Source organism: Gossypium raimondii, chromosome 12 (genome assembly GCF_025698545.1).
Source record: "Gossypium raimondii isolate GPD5lz chromosome 12, ASM2569854v1, whole genome shotgun sequence".
Lineage (NCBI taxonomy): Eukaryota > Viridiplantae > Streptophyta > Magnoliopsida > Malvales > Malvaceae > Gossypium > Gossypium raimondii.
This window is the reverse complement of record NC_068576.1, coordinates 45,214,804-45,232,281: the sequence shown is the minus strand read 5'-3', so window position 1 is coordinate 45,232,281 and position 17,478 is coordinate 45,214,804. Positions and strand designations below refer to the sequence as shown.

At 34.4% G+C, this 17,478-nt stretch overlaps 1 protein-coding gene across 1 annotated transcript; it reads left to right on the top strand.

Annotated features, from left to right (window-relative positions):
• The first annotated feature begins 714 nt into the window (after positions 1-714).
• LOC128035359 (uncharacterized) lies at positions 715-1,722 on the top strand. The gene is made up of 2 exons (XM_052624862.1): positions 715-765; positions 855-1,722. Exon 2 carries the CDS (start codon positions 1,133-1,135, stop codon positions 1,637-1,639), a length of 507 nt encoding a protein of 168 aa, XP_052480822.1. The 5' UTR covers positions 715-765; positions 855-1,132; the 3' UTR covers positions 1,640-1,722.
• Positions 1,723-17,478: the final 15,756 nt, after the last annotated feature.

Genomic DNA, 17,478 nt, shown 5'->3' with positions numbered 1-17,478 from the left:
TTGATCCAACAGTTTGATTTCTTGGTACGATTTAATATCTGCATTGGTCAAGCGTTGACACCCGGAGACCCACACTTTTTATTTGTCGTATAGGGAGTACACTATCACTCTGGAGGATGTTGCATTGCAACTTGGGCTCCCAATCGACGAGAGTGTCGTAACAGGAGTAGGTACGATAGCTGAGCCGGCTGCCCTTTGTTATAGCCTACTAGGAGTCTCGTCCAACAATGCTGAGTCTAAATTTACGGGTTTGAGATTTTCATGGCTGAAAGCCAATTTTGAACATTTATCAATTAATGCCACTGAGCAGGAGGTGATGTGCGCAGCTCGAGCATACATTATGCATATTATAGGGGGTGTACTAAAGTCGGATGCTAACAACAATAGGGTTCATTTGATGTATTTACCCCTATTAGCTGATTTGAAAAATGTTTGCTCGTATAGTTAGGGTTCCACAGCTCTGGCTATGTTGTATCGTGAGCATTGTCGGACGACAAAGCCTAATGTCGTAAACATAGGCGGATGCCTTATATTGCTGCAGTCATGGGCTTTTTATCGGATGTCATTCTTGGCATCAGCTAGGCGCCAAACATACGTATTTTCACTAGTGAACAGGTGATAAAATTTAACTTGTTATAGAAATTAATTGATATTTTTTTTCTAATGATATTATTCTAATGATACTATCCTAACATGTAATTTGTTTTCGTAGATGGAGTTTTTATCTGGGTATCGTCTAATGATTGAACAACATGTCGAGGAAGGGTAATCTATTCCAATATTCGTGACATGTAATTACTTTGTATATCTTACTCGAACCATGTTAAATATTAACCATGTTATTAATCGTGCAGTTTATCTAGATGTCGTATCGGAGACCATAAATTGCGACTATTATACCCTCGTCTACCCACATTCATTCTCACCTGTGGGGCATTAACGTATCAATTATCAATTTTCAGACTGTCGAGTGGTATAACGGGGATCGAGTACTCCGACAGTTTGGTTGCATCTAGTATATCCTGGATCTACCAATGCAATTGGGGAAGATTCACGGGATTAACAAGAGAGAAAAACATGGAAATAATTGGGGGTTGTGCACCAGAAATATATTGCAGTGTGGGATAATCGAATGGCGCGAAGATCTCATATGGATATTTCTTCTGATTTGCAACCATTGTTAGAGTACATACAATGGTACTCTAGTGCGGGAAAACCGTATTTACTTGGTGGACAGTTGACTGTAGTCCCTCCGTACATGCATCGACTTGGGGCATACGAGCCAGTGCCTGATATAGAGGCCGAGCCAGAGCCAGAGCCCGAGCTTGAGCTCAAGCCAAAGCCAGATCCCGAGCGGTCATATACAAATTTCGCTGATGGTTCTTATCATCCGGAGTTGCAGGTCAATAACTATTTCCCGGGCTCGTCAGGACATGGATATCATTCTAGGTTTGATATATTTAGTCCAGTCCCACCACAGTACAATACTTCTCTCGGCCCGTATCCACTACATTACTTCACTCCTCTTGGGTCGTATCCACCACAGTACAACACTCTTCCCCATATCCACCGTATTACTCTACTCCTTCTAGGTCGTATCCACCATAGAACAACACTCCTCCCGACTCAAGTTCATTGATGGCGTTCGGGGCATATGATTTTTCTTCCATGTTTTGCACACCCCCCACCTACGACTGAAGAGGATTTTGGTCGCCGCGATCACCCACAACGTGAATGTCGACCCTTGCAGAAATATACCCCTAGGACCACACCATCAAACCATCAATTTTAGGGGTTTCTTGCAATTTAAATATTACAAAGTTTGTAATTTTTTTATTCTAAAAAAATATAAATCAAGAAAAAGACAATCTTTGTAATTATTTATTTAGATTAATTGCAACATTAAAACTTGAAACAAACTTTGTGGTCATAAATTAGATTAATTGCAACATTACAACACTAAAACTTGGAACAAACTTTATAATATAAATTTTGTAATATAAATTAAATACATTACAATATTAAAAATTAGAACAAACTTTGTAATATAAATTTTGTTATATAAATTAAATACATTATAACATTAGAAATTGGAAAAAACTTTGTAATATAAATTAAATACATTACAACATTAAAAATTGGAACAAACTTTGTAATATAAATTAGGTACATTGGATTACATAAGCTCAATTCCTACCTAATCGTGACGATTGTCCAATATAGTAGTTTCACTGCGGGCATTTACTCCGATTATAACCTGCTAATCTGCATAATCCACAATATTTATCGTCGGGTTTCTCCCTAATGTCAATTTCATTATGGATTCTGGATGATTGCGGACGACCTTTCAAATTCTTTCGTAACCCTTTGTCTGGGACAAGCTCGAAAGTCATTGGAGGCACCTTCCACGTAGACAGGTCAGGCAGGACGGGGAACTCATTCTCCCAGACACGCAACGTGTGCTCGAGAGTGTACACATCATCGATAAATTGTTCAACATTGAACGAGACTTTAGCACACGCTACCACGACATGCGCACTTGGATAATGAAGTGTTTGGAACCTCCTGCAATCGCGCCGTCTGTTTCAGAAATCAACTCTATAGGACCTAGGTGGTATACCGGGTCGACGACCGATGGTTTCTATAACTCGAAACATTTTAAGACGTCGTGAATATATTTTTACATTCATCGACCTCGTCATCCAACGGTTGCAACCATTGCATTCCTGACATCTTCGACAAATACGTATCCTACTTCTATTTGGTTGACTTGCTGCTGACCTATTCTCGGCATCAAGATAGTCAACCTGTAGAATGTAGCCAATAAGAGAGATGAAATCGAAAGATATTGTGTTTTCAACAACACATAATTGATTCCCTCCATCAAGTTTGTGGTCATTTGACCATAACGAAAGCCCTCGTCAAAACTTTGAGCCTATTGCCATGGCTCCATGGTACCTAACCATTATCGAAAAGATGTGTTCGTTTGACCCTCCATGTCACTCTCAAGTCGAGTCATTCTTTGGCGAAATATGTGTAGCTTTAGCTCGTGTGCTGTATATGTATTAAGAAAAGATAAGTTGCAATATTGCCCTAAAACATTAAAAACTTATATTGAAAAGATAAGGTTATCCTTTACCCATTCTTACAACTTGTCTCCGCCAGTCTGTATTCTTATAATCTCGACGGAAGTTAGTCGCGATGTATCGGATGTAGTAAACGAATCTCCATGGCACACCGAAATGCCTAATGGCTGTAATTAATCATTTCCCTCTATTGGAGATGATGCAAATATTATCGTTACTAATAACATACCTTCGTAGGTTGGTAAGGAAGAATTCTCACGATTTCATGTTCTCTTTATCTATGATGGCAAATGCTATTGGGAGCACGTTCTTATTGTTATCTTGAGCAACAGTAATAAGTAGGATCTATGTATATTTTTCATATAACCAAGTCTCATCTACTTGCACAAACGGCTTACGGTGGGGAAATGCGCGCACACATGGATCAAACGTCCAGAACATCCAATGGAAAATTCTTTTTTCCAGTTGTAGTTGGTCATCCGGGCCGTAATAAAGTAGTATTTGTAACTCAATGACAGTCCCCGGGATGTACTCCCATAGAGCGACTATCCATCATTGTAGCTTATTATACAACGCATCAAAATCACCGTACAATTGCTCCATTGCCATCTGTTTAGCTATCCACGCCTTTCGGTATGATACTCAGTACTGGAATCGTACCTGCATTTTGGCAATCAGAACCAAAACTGTAATGGTTGGCATGTCCTTCACCATTGGCATGATACACGTACAGATAGTTTTGGAATCAAGTTTTCGATGATCTTCTGTCATACGTGTTGATGTGCATGTGTGAGGCCTAACAAATTTTTGTATCTCTTGCATCTACGAATTTTGAACAAATGCAGCTCGTACCCGTCAATTGTAGTCTTTCGCCGACTTCCAACACTCCCCAATATATAATGTCAGTTTAGACACTACGACTTTGTAGTCCACTGATATATTCATGCTATACCGTTTAATAGCAAATACGCAATCTTCTTTACTTTTGAATCTCTGGCCTACGAACAACTCCTCAAGATCGGAATCTACGGCCAGCCAGTGAGTAGGTAGTATTTCAGGGTACTCCGGGAACTCGGCTACGCGCGCCGTGTCGGGGTTTATGAGCGACATGTGTGGCCCAGGATTATTGTGTATCACAATACGTCAAATTTTGTTCCCGACTGAAGACGCATTAATGTTTCCATTGTCGTTCACGTTTTCGTCGTCAATATCATTGGGGACCTCGTCCACATCGGGATCACTATCACTATCAACCTCTTGATAACAAGAATCACTACTATCGTATCTATCATCACCAACCACATCAATACCGGGTGCAACATTAAGATCGATATCAATCCCGCTTATAGTCAATTCACTATCAACTACGATATTAGAGCAACCATACACGGTTATTGAACTCCATGTTCTTCACCATTTGCGGTGAGATCTTCAGTTGGCTCCACACCAGCTAACTCAGCAAATAAGTGAATCGGTGCATTTTGGTCACTCCAATTCCCACAATAAAGAACGATCATTGTCTTAACGTTTTCTTCATCTACAAGTTCCACTTCGGTGAATTGATGAGATCTGTCGAAACTGAAAATTTGTAGAAAAGTTTCGAGATCCTTCTCCCATAATGCCTAACAATTTTTGCGCTAATTCTTTCCTTCATATCATCGAACAAGACATTTCTATTAAATCTTATTGCTATTTATTGTCGGCATTCAAATATACATCTAACGGTTGTTGTCAATGTGATTCCATTGAAATAAACGCATATGAAAAACTGATTATCCATCTTCAATACTCAATCTATTAAAAAATAAACAAAAATTCTCAAAACAATTTCGAACAGCATAAACATAACAATATCAAGTTTATTGTCATTTCTAACAATATTTATGATAGAAATATTTTCAGATTTATCTATTTTTTCTGTTGTTATCACTAACTAACAATTACTTTATAATAGTTACTAAGATAAAACTTTCAAATATATTAAAAATTTAAAACATAACATTCACATTAAACACATAATTAATCTAAACACAAAACTTACTAACAAAACACAATAAACAAAATAACTTTAAAACAAAACATAAAAATAACACTAAACAAACTATACAATACTATCAAAATGATTTTTTCTTATCATAATCTATTCTATTTGAAAATAACAATAAAAATAATAATACCTTTTCTTTCTTCTCTTTTCTTTCTTTCTTTCTTCTCTTCTCCATCTCTTCTCTTGTTCCGATATTTTTTTAACTGATACTTTAAAATTGAGCCGAATGGGGTAGGGGAAAATGCTACTGGTGCCGCCTATCAGATAGGCACCATACCCCCATACCCCTTTCGTATTTTTATACCGCGTATACACCAGAATGGACTAAGTGGTGCCGCCTATCACTTTGGCTGGACAAAGTGGTGCCGCCTATCACTTTGGCACCGCTACTAAAATATTATTATTTTTAACTGAATTTTGTCAGAATCCTAGGGTGGTGCCGCCTATGCACCACCCTCCAACTCTTTAAATGTATCATTTTGGTACATAATTTTTGAAACATGCCATTTCAATATTTTTTTAATTTTATATTATATAAGTAAAAACCCCGCATTTTTAACATTTAGAAAAATAAACGACAGCGTATCCAATAATTTTGATAACAATCTCATTAATTTTTCTAATAAAAAAGCAAATGAAATCAAGGGTAAATGCACACATGCTGAACTACGTTTAAATCAACATTGTAAAATCAGACCAGATTTTAATAGCTATGCACGCATGAATTATACAAACATGTATATACACACTAAATTCCAAGGTTAAGTCAAAATTCCAAGGTTAAGTCAAAAACTAGCAACACAATATATAAAAGGGTAAACTATTAAAATAGTCACTTTTGTTTGGTTCAGGTTACATTTTAGTCATTTATGTTTGAAATGTTACGTTTTAGTCACTTATGTTATCATGATGTAACATTTTAGTCAATGAGCCGTTAATTTACATTAATCGTGGCACATTAAATCATCATTTCAAACAAAATTCTAGGTTAATTTATACAATCGGTCTCCATATTTTTCGTTTGGAGCAATTTAATTTTTTTCTTTTATGTTTTTTTAACTTTCTTTCTTTTCCATTCTCTTATGCTTCTCCCTTTGTTTTCCTCCTTTCTCCATTTCTTTCAACATAGTTTTGCTATGTTTTATTTTTTTGAACAATTTAATTTTTTCGAGTGAAGCGAGCTTTTAGACTAGTTACAAATGGAAAACATAAAAAAACTATGTTAAAAGAAATGAAGAAGAGAGGAAAATAGAGGGAGAAGCATAAGAGAATGGAAAAAAAAAAGTTAAAAGAACTTAAAAGAAAATTTTAAAACTGTTTAAAATGAAAAAATATAGGGACCAATTGTAGAATTTAACCTAAAATTTTTGTTTGAAATGATGATTTAACATGCCACATCAGCTTACCGTTACACCATTGTTGGCAATTAATGACTCAGTGACTAAAATGTTACAACACGATAACGTAAATGATTAAAACGTAATATTTCAAACATAAGTGACTAAAATGTAACCTAAGGCAAACAAAAGTGACTATTTTGATAGTTTACCCTATATAAAAAGACGATGAAATAAAAACATATTATATAAGTAACTAATCACGACGGTGTTAAAATATTTTCAAAATATATATACTATGTAGTTGCAAATAAAAATTATTCAAATAAACATTTAATAATAATTATGTTTATTACTAAAAATATGACTATTCATTGGATAATTATGTTCTTATGAAGCGACATGAGTAGTTTTATAAATAAGATGAGATTCCATTTGCATGACACACCTAAAAATATAGAAACAAAGTTTCTTTTTATTCTTCTACCATATTTTATATTCATAGACTGTTCTATAAAATTTTTTTATAGTAATTCTTTATAAAAATTGATATCCTTTGCTATGCTCAACTTAGTTTTAGTGGATTGTTTCTGTCAGTGCAAAACGTAAACACTCATTGGATTCCATCGTATCCTCAACATTTATTTACTAATAATTCTTTTGTATACCATGACATAAGTAAGGTGAATAAAACCTTAAAGAAAGTGACATTGATACACACCTTAAAATTTTTATTAATTTCTCATAAATTTATTGCGTAGGGAAATTATGGCACATGGAAGAACCATTGAACTTTCTCAAGATATTAAACTATGCATATGATCATATTAAAAATATATAAGGTAAATGATCAAATCAAGGAATTATTTTACCAACTAACTGATCACTTTGAGTTGCTTCCGGATCTCCTTCTAGAGCGAAGCTACACAGACAAAAGGGTTCGTCTCTCTCACGTCATCAACGCTCGAAAGTCCAAGGCCATCTTGCTTTGCCATTCAAAGTCGATACAACCAGGGAATGAGCATATCTTCTTGCTCTTCTATGTATTAATGGTTCGGTTAAAGGAAATGACTTTTCCATTGCCCACGTATGTACATAAATATTATAACCTTAGCCCACGTGTATAGATGTACTCTATATGTATATGTTAACATAAAAGTTATTCAACCGTGCATATATATATAATTCTCTCTATTTTTCTTTTATTATATTAATAAATAATAAAGTATAATTATAAACAAATATAATAATATACTAGAAGTCATGAAATTCGAACTCAATTTGAGTTTATTCAAATTGACTGGGATAAAATATAATTATTATGTATACAAATTCATTTATGAAGATCAATTCTTTTGGAGCAATTTATTTTAAAAATTGGATTGGATTGGATCACTTAGATTATGAAGATTAAATTGAGATAGCATTGGACACATATCTCTAACTAGTTTAACAATCACAAAATAAAATTTTAAAAATCTAAAAATCCATAATACTTCAAAAATAGATAAAAAAATATAATAATATAAGCATAAACATTTATTTTATAAATCATAACAACAAAATAGAATATTTAAACTAGCTTAAATCTGGTTCAAATGATTTTTAAGTGGTTTTTGCCTAATTCAACCGGTTTTCTATTGATTCAATCAATTTCTCACTCATTCTATCCCCTTTTGGTTTTATGATACCAGTTGGACCATAGATTTTCAATTCAATTGGTCGATCCAATCATTTTCTAACAACCATGGATTTTTCTTCATTTTCCAACTGAGTTGGTATCTAGTTGACTTATGGCACCAATTCAATAATCAAGTGTTTTGAGTATAGTATATATATTAAGGGTGTATTTGAACATCATAAAATACTTGAATTAAAGTGTAATTACACCATCTTGTAATTACAAAGAATTATAATGCTCTAGATGTGTTAGGCTGGCATAATGTAATTACATTGTAATTAGCTAAAACGTTAGGTAATTAAAATTTTAATTACGAACTACATAATATGAAATTTTAAAATGGAATATTAATTATTAAAAAAAATTTATCCATAATACTTGAGAACAAAATTGTCTAGGGGTGGGTTTGGATGGACGATTAGCTTACTTGTTGTCTTACGCTATAGTATTGTTATAATATCTAATTTCATCGCCACCGCTGTTTTTATACTAACCGCAAGTAAATGCACCGTCCATCCAAATTCACCCTAAACAAGTAACAAACCCTAGAATGGAATCATCGTATGTATTATGTTAGTTCAAGAAAATATTCAACAATACAATTAATAATAAAGCTAACAAGAAAAATAAATATCCTATGTAATTTTATCTAATTACTCGCATTTTATATTTATTGAGCTATTCCTCTCTAATATTAAACATATACTTTTGTCAACATCGGATGATCCTTGACTAAATATAAATATTTGTTTAAGGGATATAAGTAATTTAGTTAAATATTTAGAACAATTTTACCAATAAAAGTTTCATATTATTCTATTGTAATTAGTAAAATAACATATCATATTTTATAAATAAAATATATATCATAAAAATAAAATATTATTGTTATTCTACAAAATAAAACTTAGTGTACTCATTTGCTGGTGTAATTGAAAAGTTATAAAATAATTAGATTTAAATGTAAATGGTTGTAACTCTCAGCCTTCTTTAAAAATTAAAAAATAATTAAAATGATTTAATTACAATTAATTAAGTAAATCCATTAACCAAAATGATTATCCAAATATATTTGGTACATAATTATAAACAATTACTTCTGAATTCAATGACCAATTGACAAAAAAAAAGAGTCATTTTTCTTAAAAAATTACAGAAATAAGCCAGTTTTTTTTTAAAAATGACAAGAATGGTCCGTTTTTACAAAAATGCTCTGAGCTGGCATCATTTTAGGGGAAACGCAGAAAAATGCGTCCAGCTCAACGCTTTTTCCCTAATGTCAGGTAAAACGCGCTAACGTGGAAGTGAAAGCGCTTTTCTAAAAAGCATCCACGTGGGTGCGCTTTTGCCCGTGTTTTCCCAGAGCCAGTTAGGATTTTTTAATTTTTAATTATTTAAGGTTGAGGTTAGGGTTTGTGGTTTATGAAATTAGGGTTTAGGGTTTTATTTTTTAAGTGTCTAGGTTTAGGATTTCCTTTATTTTTAGGGATTAGGGGTATGAAAAAAATGATTTGTACAGGACGGATTCTGAAAAAATAGTTTTGAGGGGATGGGTTCTGAAAAAATAATTTTGACGAGATGGGTTGAGTTTTGTAGAGAAAAAATGCTTTAAGTAGGATGCACAGTCAACAAAAGAACTGAAAACGTTTTCAACTGGACGCCCTTTTCAATACTGCTGCTTCTGAGAAAATAAATTTGATGAGATGATTCTAAAAAAATATCATGGGATTCCCGGGATGAGGTTTGTGAAAAATGTCCCGAATAGTGTGGGTTGAGGTTTCTAGAGGACAAACGCTCCAAGCAGGATGCACAATCAGCAAAAGTATTGAAAAAGCTTCCAACTGGATTCCCTTTTTAGTACTGCTTCTGATAGTGCATCCTGCTTGGAGAGTTTTTCCTCTACAAATTTCAATCCCCACTATCCGAGGCGTTTTACAGAAATGAGTGGGATGCATTCCCTTAGGCTATAAATGACTCATATTTCAGCCTTTGATGACATAAGTCAGAGCAATAGAAATTGAAGAAGTTTAGAAGAATAGAAGTTAGGGATGAAGGTTTAAGTTGACTTTTTGTGTTAATATTTATCTGAAGCATTATATTTATTGCATTATGTTTTGATTTTCCGTGTTGTAAATTTTTGTCGATAGATAAATTGGTTGAAAATGAGTAGATGAATTAATGCGATTATTTATTACGACGGTGAGGTCTGTGACACTGAGACCAGCGTGACCTTTTTATAGGAGAACACAGTGCGACTGGCTTTTAACCAGAACATAGAGTTGACAAAACTTCGTAAAAGAATTAGGCAAAAAATATTTGGATATATTACAATGAGAGTTTTGTCTATTAAGTATTGATTTTGTGTTTCGGTCGATCCCGTGAGATATGACTCATTTGATATCAAATGTGCTCGGGGCTTAGAGGCGATGTTGCAAATGCACCTTGAAAATGGATCACTGTTTCTTGAGTTATAAATGGAATTTTCAAGACTGGATGAAGGACTTGCGACTTCAACATCTTTTCTTGTCCAAGAGGTGAGAACGGTTGAAAATGTCGATAGTACAACCACTCTGTTAGAAAGTTCCCATTATGATATCTCGAGATCATCAATGGGAAAACACTCATCCGTCTCAGCCTTCGATTTCAATCGTAGGAGGCAGAATACAAAACCATCAGATTTTTATGGTATAACGAAATACACAACCCCTGCACGACATTCAGTTAGTGGATGGGATATACAACTCGGTGGGTCGATTTTCAACATTGGGAATACTTACTGGGGAATGACATCATCTTCTAGTGATTGACAATCGACATGTGATTTTGGATGTTTCGAAACGTACACAAGAAAAGATGATTTACTCCCTACGACATCCACCAGCGAGGGGACCGCTAACATGGCAGATGTTAGTGGGTCGAAGAATGAAGATAACAATGAATCCGATGTGGATCCACCCAGAAGCCTAGTGCCGACAGTTCAGAAGTTAGATTATTTTTTGAACCGGAGCCTATCCCAATTGAACCTGAAGACAGTGAAGGGGTGATGAAGAAGATCCATGATTCACATTTTAAAGGGAATGAATCAATTCTGTTTTAAAGGAAATGCGTCATTTGTCGATAACCGTAGTTGTGAAAGAGATATACTTCCATCTGGCGGAATTATTCTCAAAGCGAGCGGCGAGTTATGTCGAGCAATTGTAAGGAGGCCAAGTATGGTGTTCGACGATAGTGAAAGAAATTAATAATGGTAAGGCACGAGCAAATTGCATGTACATAATTTATCACTCGCACGACGACTTATGGTTTCGAGTGACGGAGTTTGACAAGCCAGATCAAGGTATTACCGGGTGGTGTATCGAATACACCTGAGAAATAGGACTTATGATTGTAGGATATTTGATGAACTTTATTATCCATGCACTCATGCAATTGTAGGTTGTATAAATCTTCATTTGGATTCAATGGGTTTTGTTGACAAAGTGTACAAATTAGAAAATTCGTACAACATGTGTAGACACGTATTCCCACTAGTTCCATGTAACAACCCGGGTTGTCTCTAATCAGAATAGTGGTTTCGGGACCACAAATCCGAATTAGAAAAATATTTTAATATTATTTTCTGTGTTTATTATGTGTGAACTTACTAGTGTGAAAATTTCGTGCTTTAATTTCGCCGTTTGAGTGTCCGATTAAATAAAAAGATTAAATCGCGTAAAATAAAAATTTAATGGTTAAATATGAAAGTGCCTAATTGTTGTTGTCTTTATAATTTAGAGGTTTTACGATGTAATTAGCCCACTTTGTAAGTTAGTGGGTGGCAAAGGACTAATGTAACCTTATTATATATGTTTAATATATATATATAGGTAAAGGTTAATATAGTAAACTAATAATAAGGTTAATATATGTTTAATATAACAAATTAAAAAGCCATGTTCTTCATCTTTTGGCTGAATTTGAAAGAAAATAAAGGGGTTTAAAGCTTTGTTTCATTCGGCACTTTCAAGTTTGATTAAGGTATGGATTTTGTTCGGTTTTTGATGATTTTTATGTTTTTGAGATCGTTGCTTCGAGTGCTATCCGACCCATGCTTGAATTTTTGATTTTGATGAATATTTTGATGCTATGCCATGATGAATAATTGTGTTTTGTGATGTTTGATAATGAATAATGAAAAATATGTTTTAGATTAATATGTTTTGTATTGGAATTTTTTGTGAAATTTAGTAATTAGGGTTAAATTGCAAAAATAATATTTTTAGAGACTAAAATGTGAAATAAATGAAATGTGTGGACTTGTATGAAGACAAGGAACATTCGGCCCTCGCTTAGTGTGGGCAAATTTTGTGTATTTTGTGTTTTGTGCTAAAATGACTAAATTGCAAAAAGTGTAAAATGTTAGGGGCAAAATGGTAATTTTCCCATTTATGTATTTTTGGACTTAATTGAATGTTTTGATGAATAAAAAAAATTAAATTTGATTATGTTTAGATCAAGAAACGAAGAAAACGGATTTGGATCGGGGAAAAACGAAAGTAATCAAATAGTTGATCGTGTCCGCTGATATCCGAGGTAAGTCTGGTAGCAAATAAACATCATTACATTAGTATATATATGTTCTATAAGCAAAAATATAATGGTATGAATTGTATAAATATGTTAGCCGAATGTATACATATGTTTTGAATTTATAAGTTAAAAATAAAATGTATGAATTGCATATATATATGTGTGTGTGTGTTAGTCAAAGTATATTAGAGTTTTATAAGTTAAAATAATTTGCATAAATTTTATATATATATATATTTTGCGAATATATATGCTGAGTTTTGTAAGAGGAATGAAATTTAATGAATTACATATATGTTAGCGAATGTATATATATATATATGTTTTGAATTTTATGAGTTAAAATAAAATGTATGAATTGTATATATATATGTGTTAGTTAATGTATATTTGAGTTTATAAGTTAAAATAAATTGCATAGATTCTATATATATATATATAGCGAATATATATATATATATGCTAAATTTTAATAGATTTCATATATGTTAGCAATTTATGTATTGAATTGATGGTTGAAATTAATCACATGAATTATATGTATGTTAGCCAATGTATGCTTTGAGTTTTGTAATTTGAAGCTTATAGTATAAAAGAAAATATATATAATAACCGAATGCGGTATTGAGTTCTATAAGTGAATTTAATGATATGAACTATAGAGATGTTATTCAAATGTACGTTTGCTACGAAGATTAGAATAAAATTGATTCTTCTTTGAGATACGATTATTGAAAAGATTTATATGAGATATAAATAATATCTAGATTTTCTTATAAAGAATTTTGTGAAAGACCAATTTCATATCCGTGGTATTCAGGCTCGATGCCTAGCAGATGTAATGCCGGTGAATTAATTCAGACTTTAAGTCTAGCAGGCTAAGTGCCGGTGATCTGAACCAGGTTATGAACCTAGCAGGCTAAGTGCCGGTGATCTGAATCAGGTTATGAACCTAGCAGGCTACGTGCCGGTGATTTGACTCAGGTTATAAACCTAGCGGGGCTACGTCTTGGTGATCCGAATCGAGCTATAAGCCTAGCAGGCTAAGTCTTGGTGAATATGTTAAATTAAGTGATTATATGCATTTGATATATATATATATATATATATATAAATGATTTTGGGTTATATATAATGAATAAGTATATGAATATTTATTTATATGTATTCGATGAGCTTATAAATGTTTGGATCTATGTGTTTAGTGAATAGGCACATATATTGGTTGATATGAAAATTGTTAAATATACATGTATGCAATCGGCACATGTGGATTAGAAGTATAAATGTGCATTTGATTCATGTAGTTGATAAGTAAAAATATAAGCTTTTGACATATGTATTTGAAAGATCATAGATATGCATTCGATGAAATGCAAATGATAAGTATATTTGGAATTTGTATATGCAATTAATGATTATGTATGTAACTTGATTATAAGCATATAATGATTATACATATGTTCATTTATATGTATTTTATATATGCTATAAACTTACTAAGCTATAAAAGCTTACTTTGATTGTTTTTGTCCATTTGTTTTATAGATTTTGGAGACGCGTTACGAGCTCGGGGATCATCAGCATAGTCTATCACACTATCGACTTCTTTTGGTATTTTGTTAAAAATTTGAACTCGATCTTATGGCATGTATAGGTTTGAGTATGTTTTTGGTTAGTTTTGGATCGTAAAATATAAATAGCCATGCGAAAATGGTTTAATTTCCATGTTTGTGATCAGTTTGGTTTTAAAAATGGTTGTATTTGTTTGGTAATGCCTCGTAACCCTAATTCGGCGATGGATACGGGTTAGGGGTGTTACATTTGATTGGTATCAGAGCTACAGTTTAGTCGATTCTCGGACTAACGTAGCGTGTATGAGTCTAGCTATACATGCCATATTTTTATACTGAGATAGTGTGATAACTGCTAACATCTAAAAATGTGTTTTCGTATAGTAATGGATCCCGATCGAGCCGTAGCTAATGATGTTGAGAGTATAGCGCCTGTTCTCGTGCAAGGGACAGATCCGGTGGACTCTCGACCGACCTCGAGTAACCAGGAGGGAGAGGCTAAACAAGCCTTTTACCAAATGATGAATGACTGGTTTACTCAATTTGTCCGAACTAACCCGGTTGCACAACAATCTCCACCCCGAATAATTCATCTTTGGTTCCTGTTATACCTCAAGTAAGTGATCCGATGAGATTACTTAAGCCTCCTGTTGATAAAATTCGAAAACACGGGGCCGAAGAGTTCAGAGCTACTGATGATGATGATGCTGAGCGAGCTGAATTCTGGCTTGATAATACTATTCGAGTATTTGATGAGTTATCTTGCACCCCTGATGAGTGCTTGAAATGTGCCATATCTTTGCTACGGGACACTACGTATCACTGGTGGAATACATTAGTATCGGTGGTTCTGAAAGAGCGAGTGACTTGGGAATTCTTTCAAACTGAATTCCGTAAGAAATACATCAGTCAGAGATTCATTGATCAGAAACGCAAGGAATTTCTTGAATTGAAACAGGGTCAGATGACAGTGACAGAATATGAGCGAAATTTGTGAGACTCAGTAGATATGCTCGAGAGTGTGTTTCGACTGAAGCTATTATGTGTAAAAGATTTGAAGATAGACTGAATGAAGATATTAAACTGTTAGTTGGCATACTTGAGATAAAAGAGTTTGTAGTACTTGTTGAACGAGCTTGTAAAGCCGAGGAGCTCGGGAAAGAGAAGAGAAAAGCTGACTATGAAGCTCGAGATTCCCGTAAACGATCATTTAGTAAATCGTTCCAGTCGGCCTCAAGGAAATCCAGAGAGGATCATAGCCGATCTAAAGCTACTGCAGGGTTTCCTAAGCATGATCGAGATCGACCCCCTATGAGTTCACGAGCTACTTCAGTTGCTAGCGTTGGTAGTGTGCGACAAAATAGATCAGAGTGCAAGCATTATGGTAAATGGCATCCTAGAGATTGCAGATTACATGATCGGTCTTACTTTAAGTGTGGTTCCAAGGATCATTTCATTCGAGAGTGTCCGATGGTAGCTGAGCAAAACATTATGCAGAATACCAGACCGAGTAATGTGTCACTACGAGGTAGACCGCCAAGGCAATTGGGTAATGTAAGTAGTAGTCAGAGAGGGACAAAGGACACGGTAGTTCGATCTGAGGCTCGTGCACCTGCCAGAGCATATGCCATCCGTACTCGAGAGGAGGCTTCTTCTCCAGATGTTATTACTGGTACTTTCACTCTTTATGATACTAATGTTATTGCATTGATTGATCCTGGTTCGACTCATTCTTATGTGTGTGAGACCTTAGTATTCAGTAAGACTCTACCTGTTGAGTCTACTGAGTTTGTAATTAAAGTATCAAACCCCCTGGGCCGGTGTGTTTTGGTCGACAAAGTGTGTAAGAATTGTCCCTTGGTGATTTGAGATTTGTGCTTTCCGACTGATTTGATGTTGTTACCATTTGACGAGTTCGATATAATTATGGGTATGGACTGATTGACTTTACATGATGCTGTGGTTAACTGCAAAAGGAATACTATCGATTTAAGGTGCCTAAATGATGAGATTATTCAGATTGAATCTAATGATCTGAATGGTTTACCAGCAGTGATATCTTCGATGTTGATTCAAAAGTATGTGAAGAAAGGGTGTGAAGCTTATCTTGCATATGTTTTTGATAGTAAAGTGACCGAAAAGAAGATTGAATCTCTGTCAGTTGTGTGTGAGTATTTAGATGTGTTTCCCAAAGAATTACCGGGTTTGTCACCTATCCGAGAGGTAGAATTTGGAATTGAGCTAGTACCGGGGACGACTCCGATTTCAATAGCTCTATACCGTATGACACCGACTGAATTAAAAGAGTTGAAGACACAGTTGCAAGAATTGACAGATAGAGGTTTCGCACGACCGAGTTTTTCTCCCTGGGGTGCACCAGTTCTATTTGTGAAAAAGAAAGACGGAACGATGAGAATGTGTATTGATTACCGGCAACTCAATAAGGTGACTATAAAGAATAAATATCCGTTGCCACGTATTGATGATTTGTTCGATCAGTTAAAAGGGGCTTCAGTGTTTTCGAAGATAGATTTGAGATCGGGTTACTATCGATTCATGAGTTAAAGACTCGATGTGCCAAAACGACTTTCCGAACGAGGTACGGACATTACGAGTTTCTGGTTATGCCTTTCGGACTTACTAATGCACCTGCTGTTTTCATGGATTTGATGAATCGGATCTTTAGACAGTATCTGGATCGATTTGTGGTAGTATTATAGATGACATTTTGATCTACTCTCGTTACGAAACTGAGCATGCCGAACATCTGAGACTTGTGTTACAAACTTTGCGAGATAAACAGTTGTATGCAAAGTTTAGTAAATGTGAGTTCTGGTTAAGTGAAGTTAGTTTTCTGGGCCATGTTGTATCAGCACCGGGTATTCGGGTTGATCCGAGTAAAATTTCAGCTATACTTGATTGGAAACCTCCGAAAAATGTCTCAGAAGTTCGAAGTTTTCTAGGGCTCGCTGGTTATTATAGACGGTTTGTGAAAGGTTTCTCTATGATTGCGACCCCGGTGACAAAGTTACTACCAAAAGATGTTAATTTCGAGTGGTCAGAAAAGTGTTAGAAAAATTTTGATCAGTTGAAAGTTCTTTTGATCGAAGCTCCAGTCTCAGTTCAGCCAGAATCGGGTAAAGAGTTTGTTATTTATAGTGATACATACTTAAATGGTTTCGGT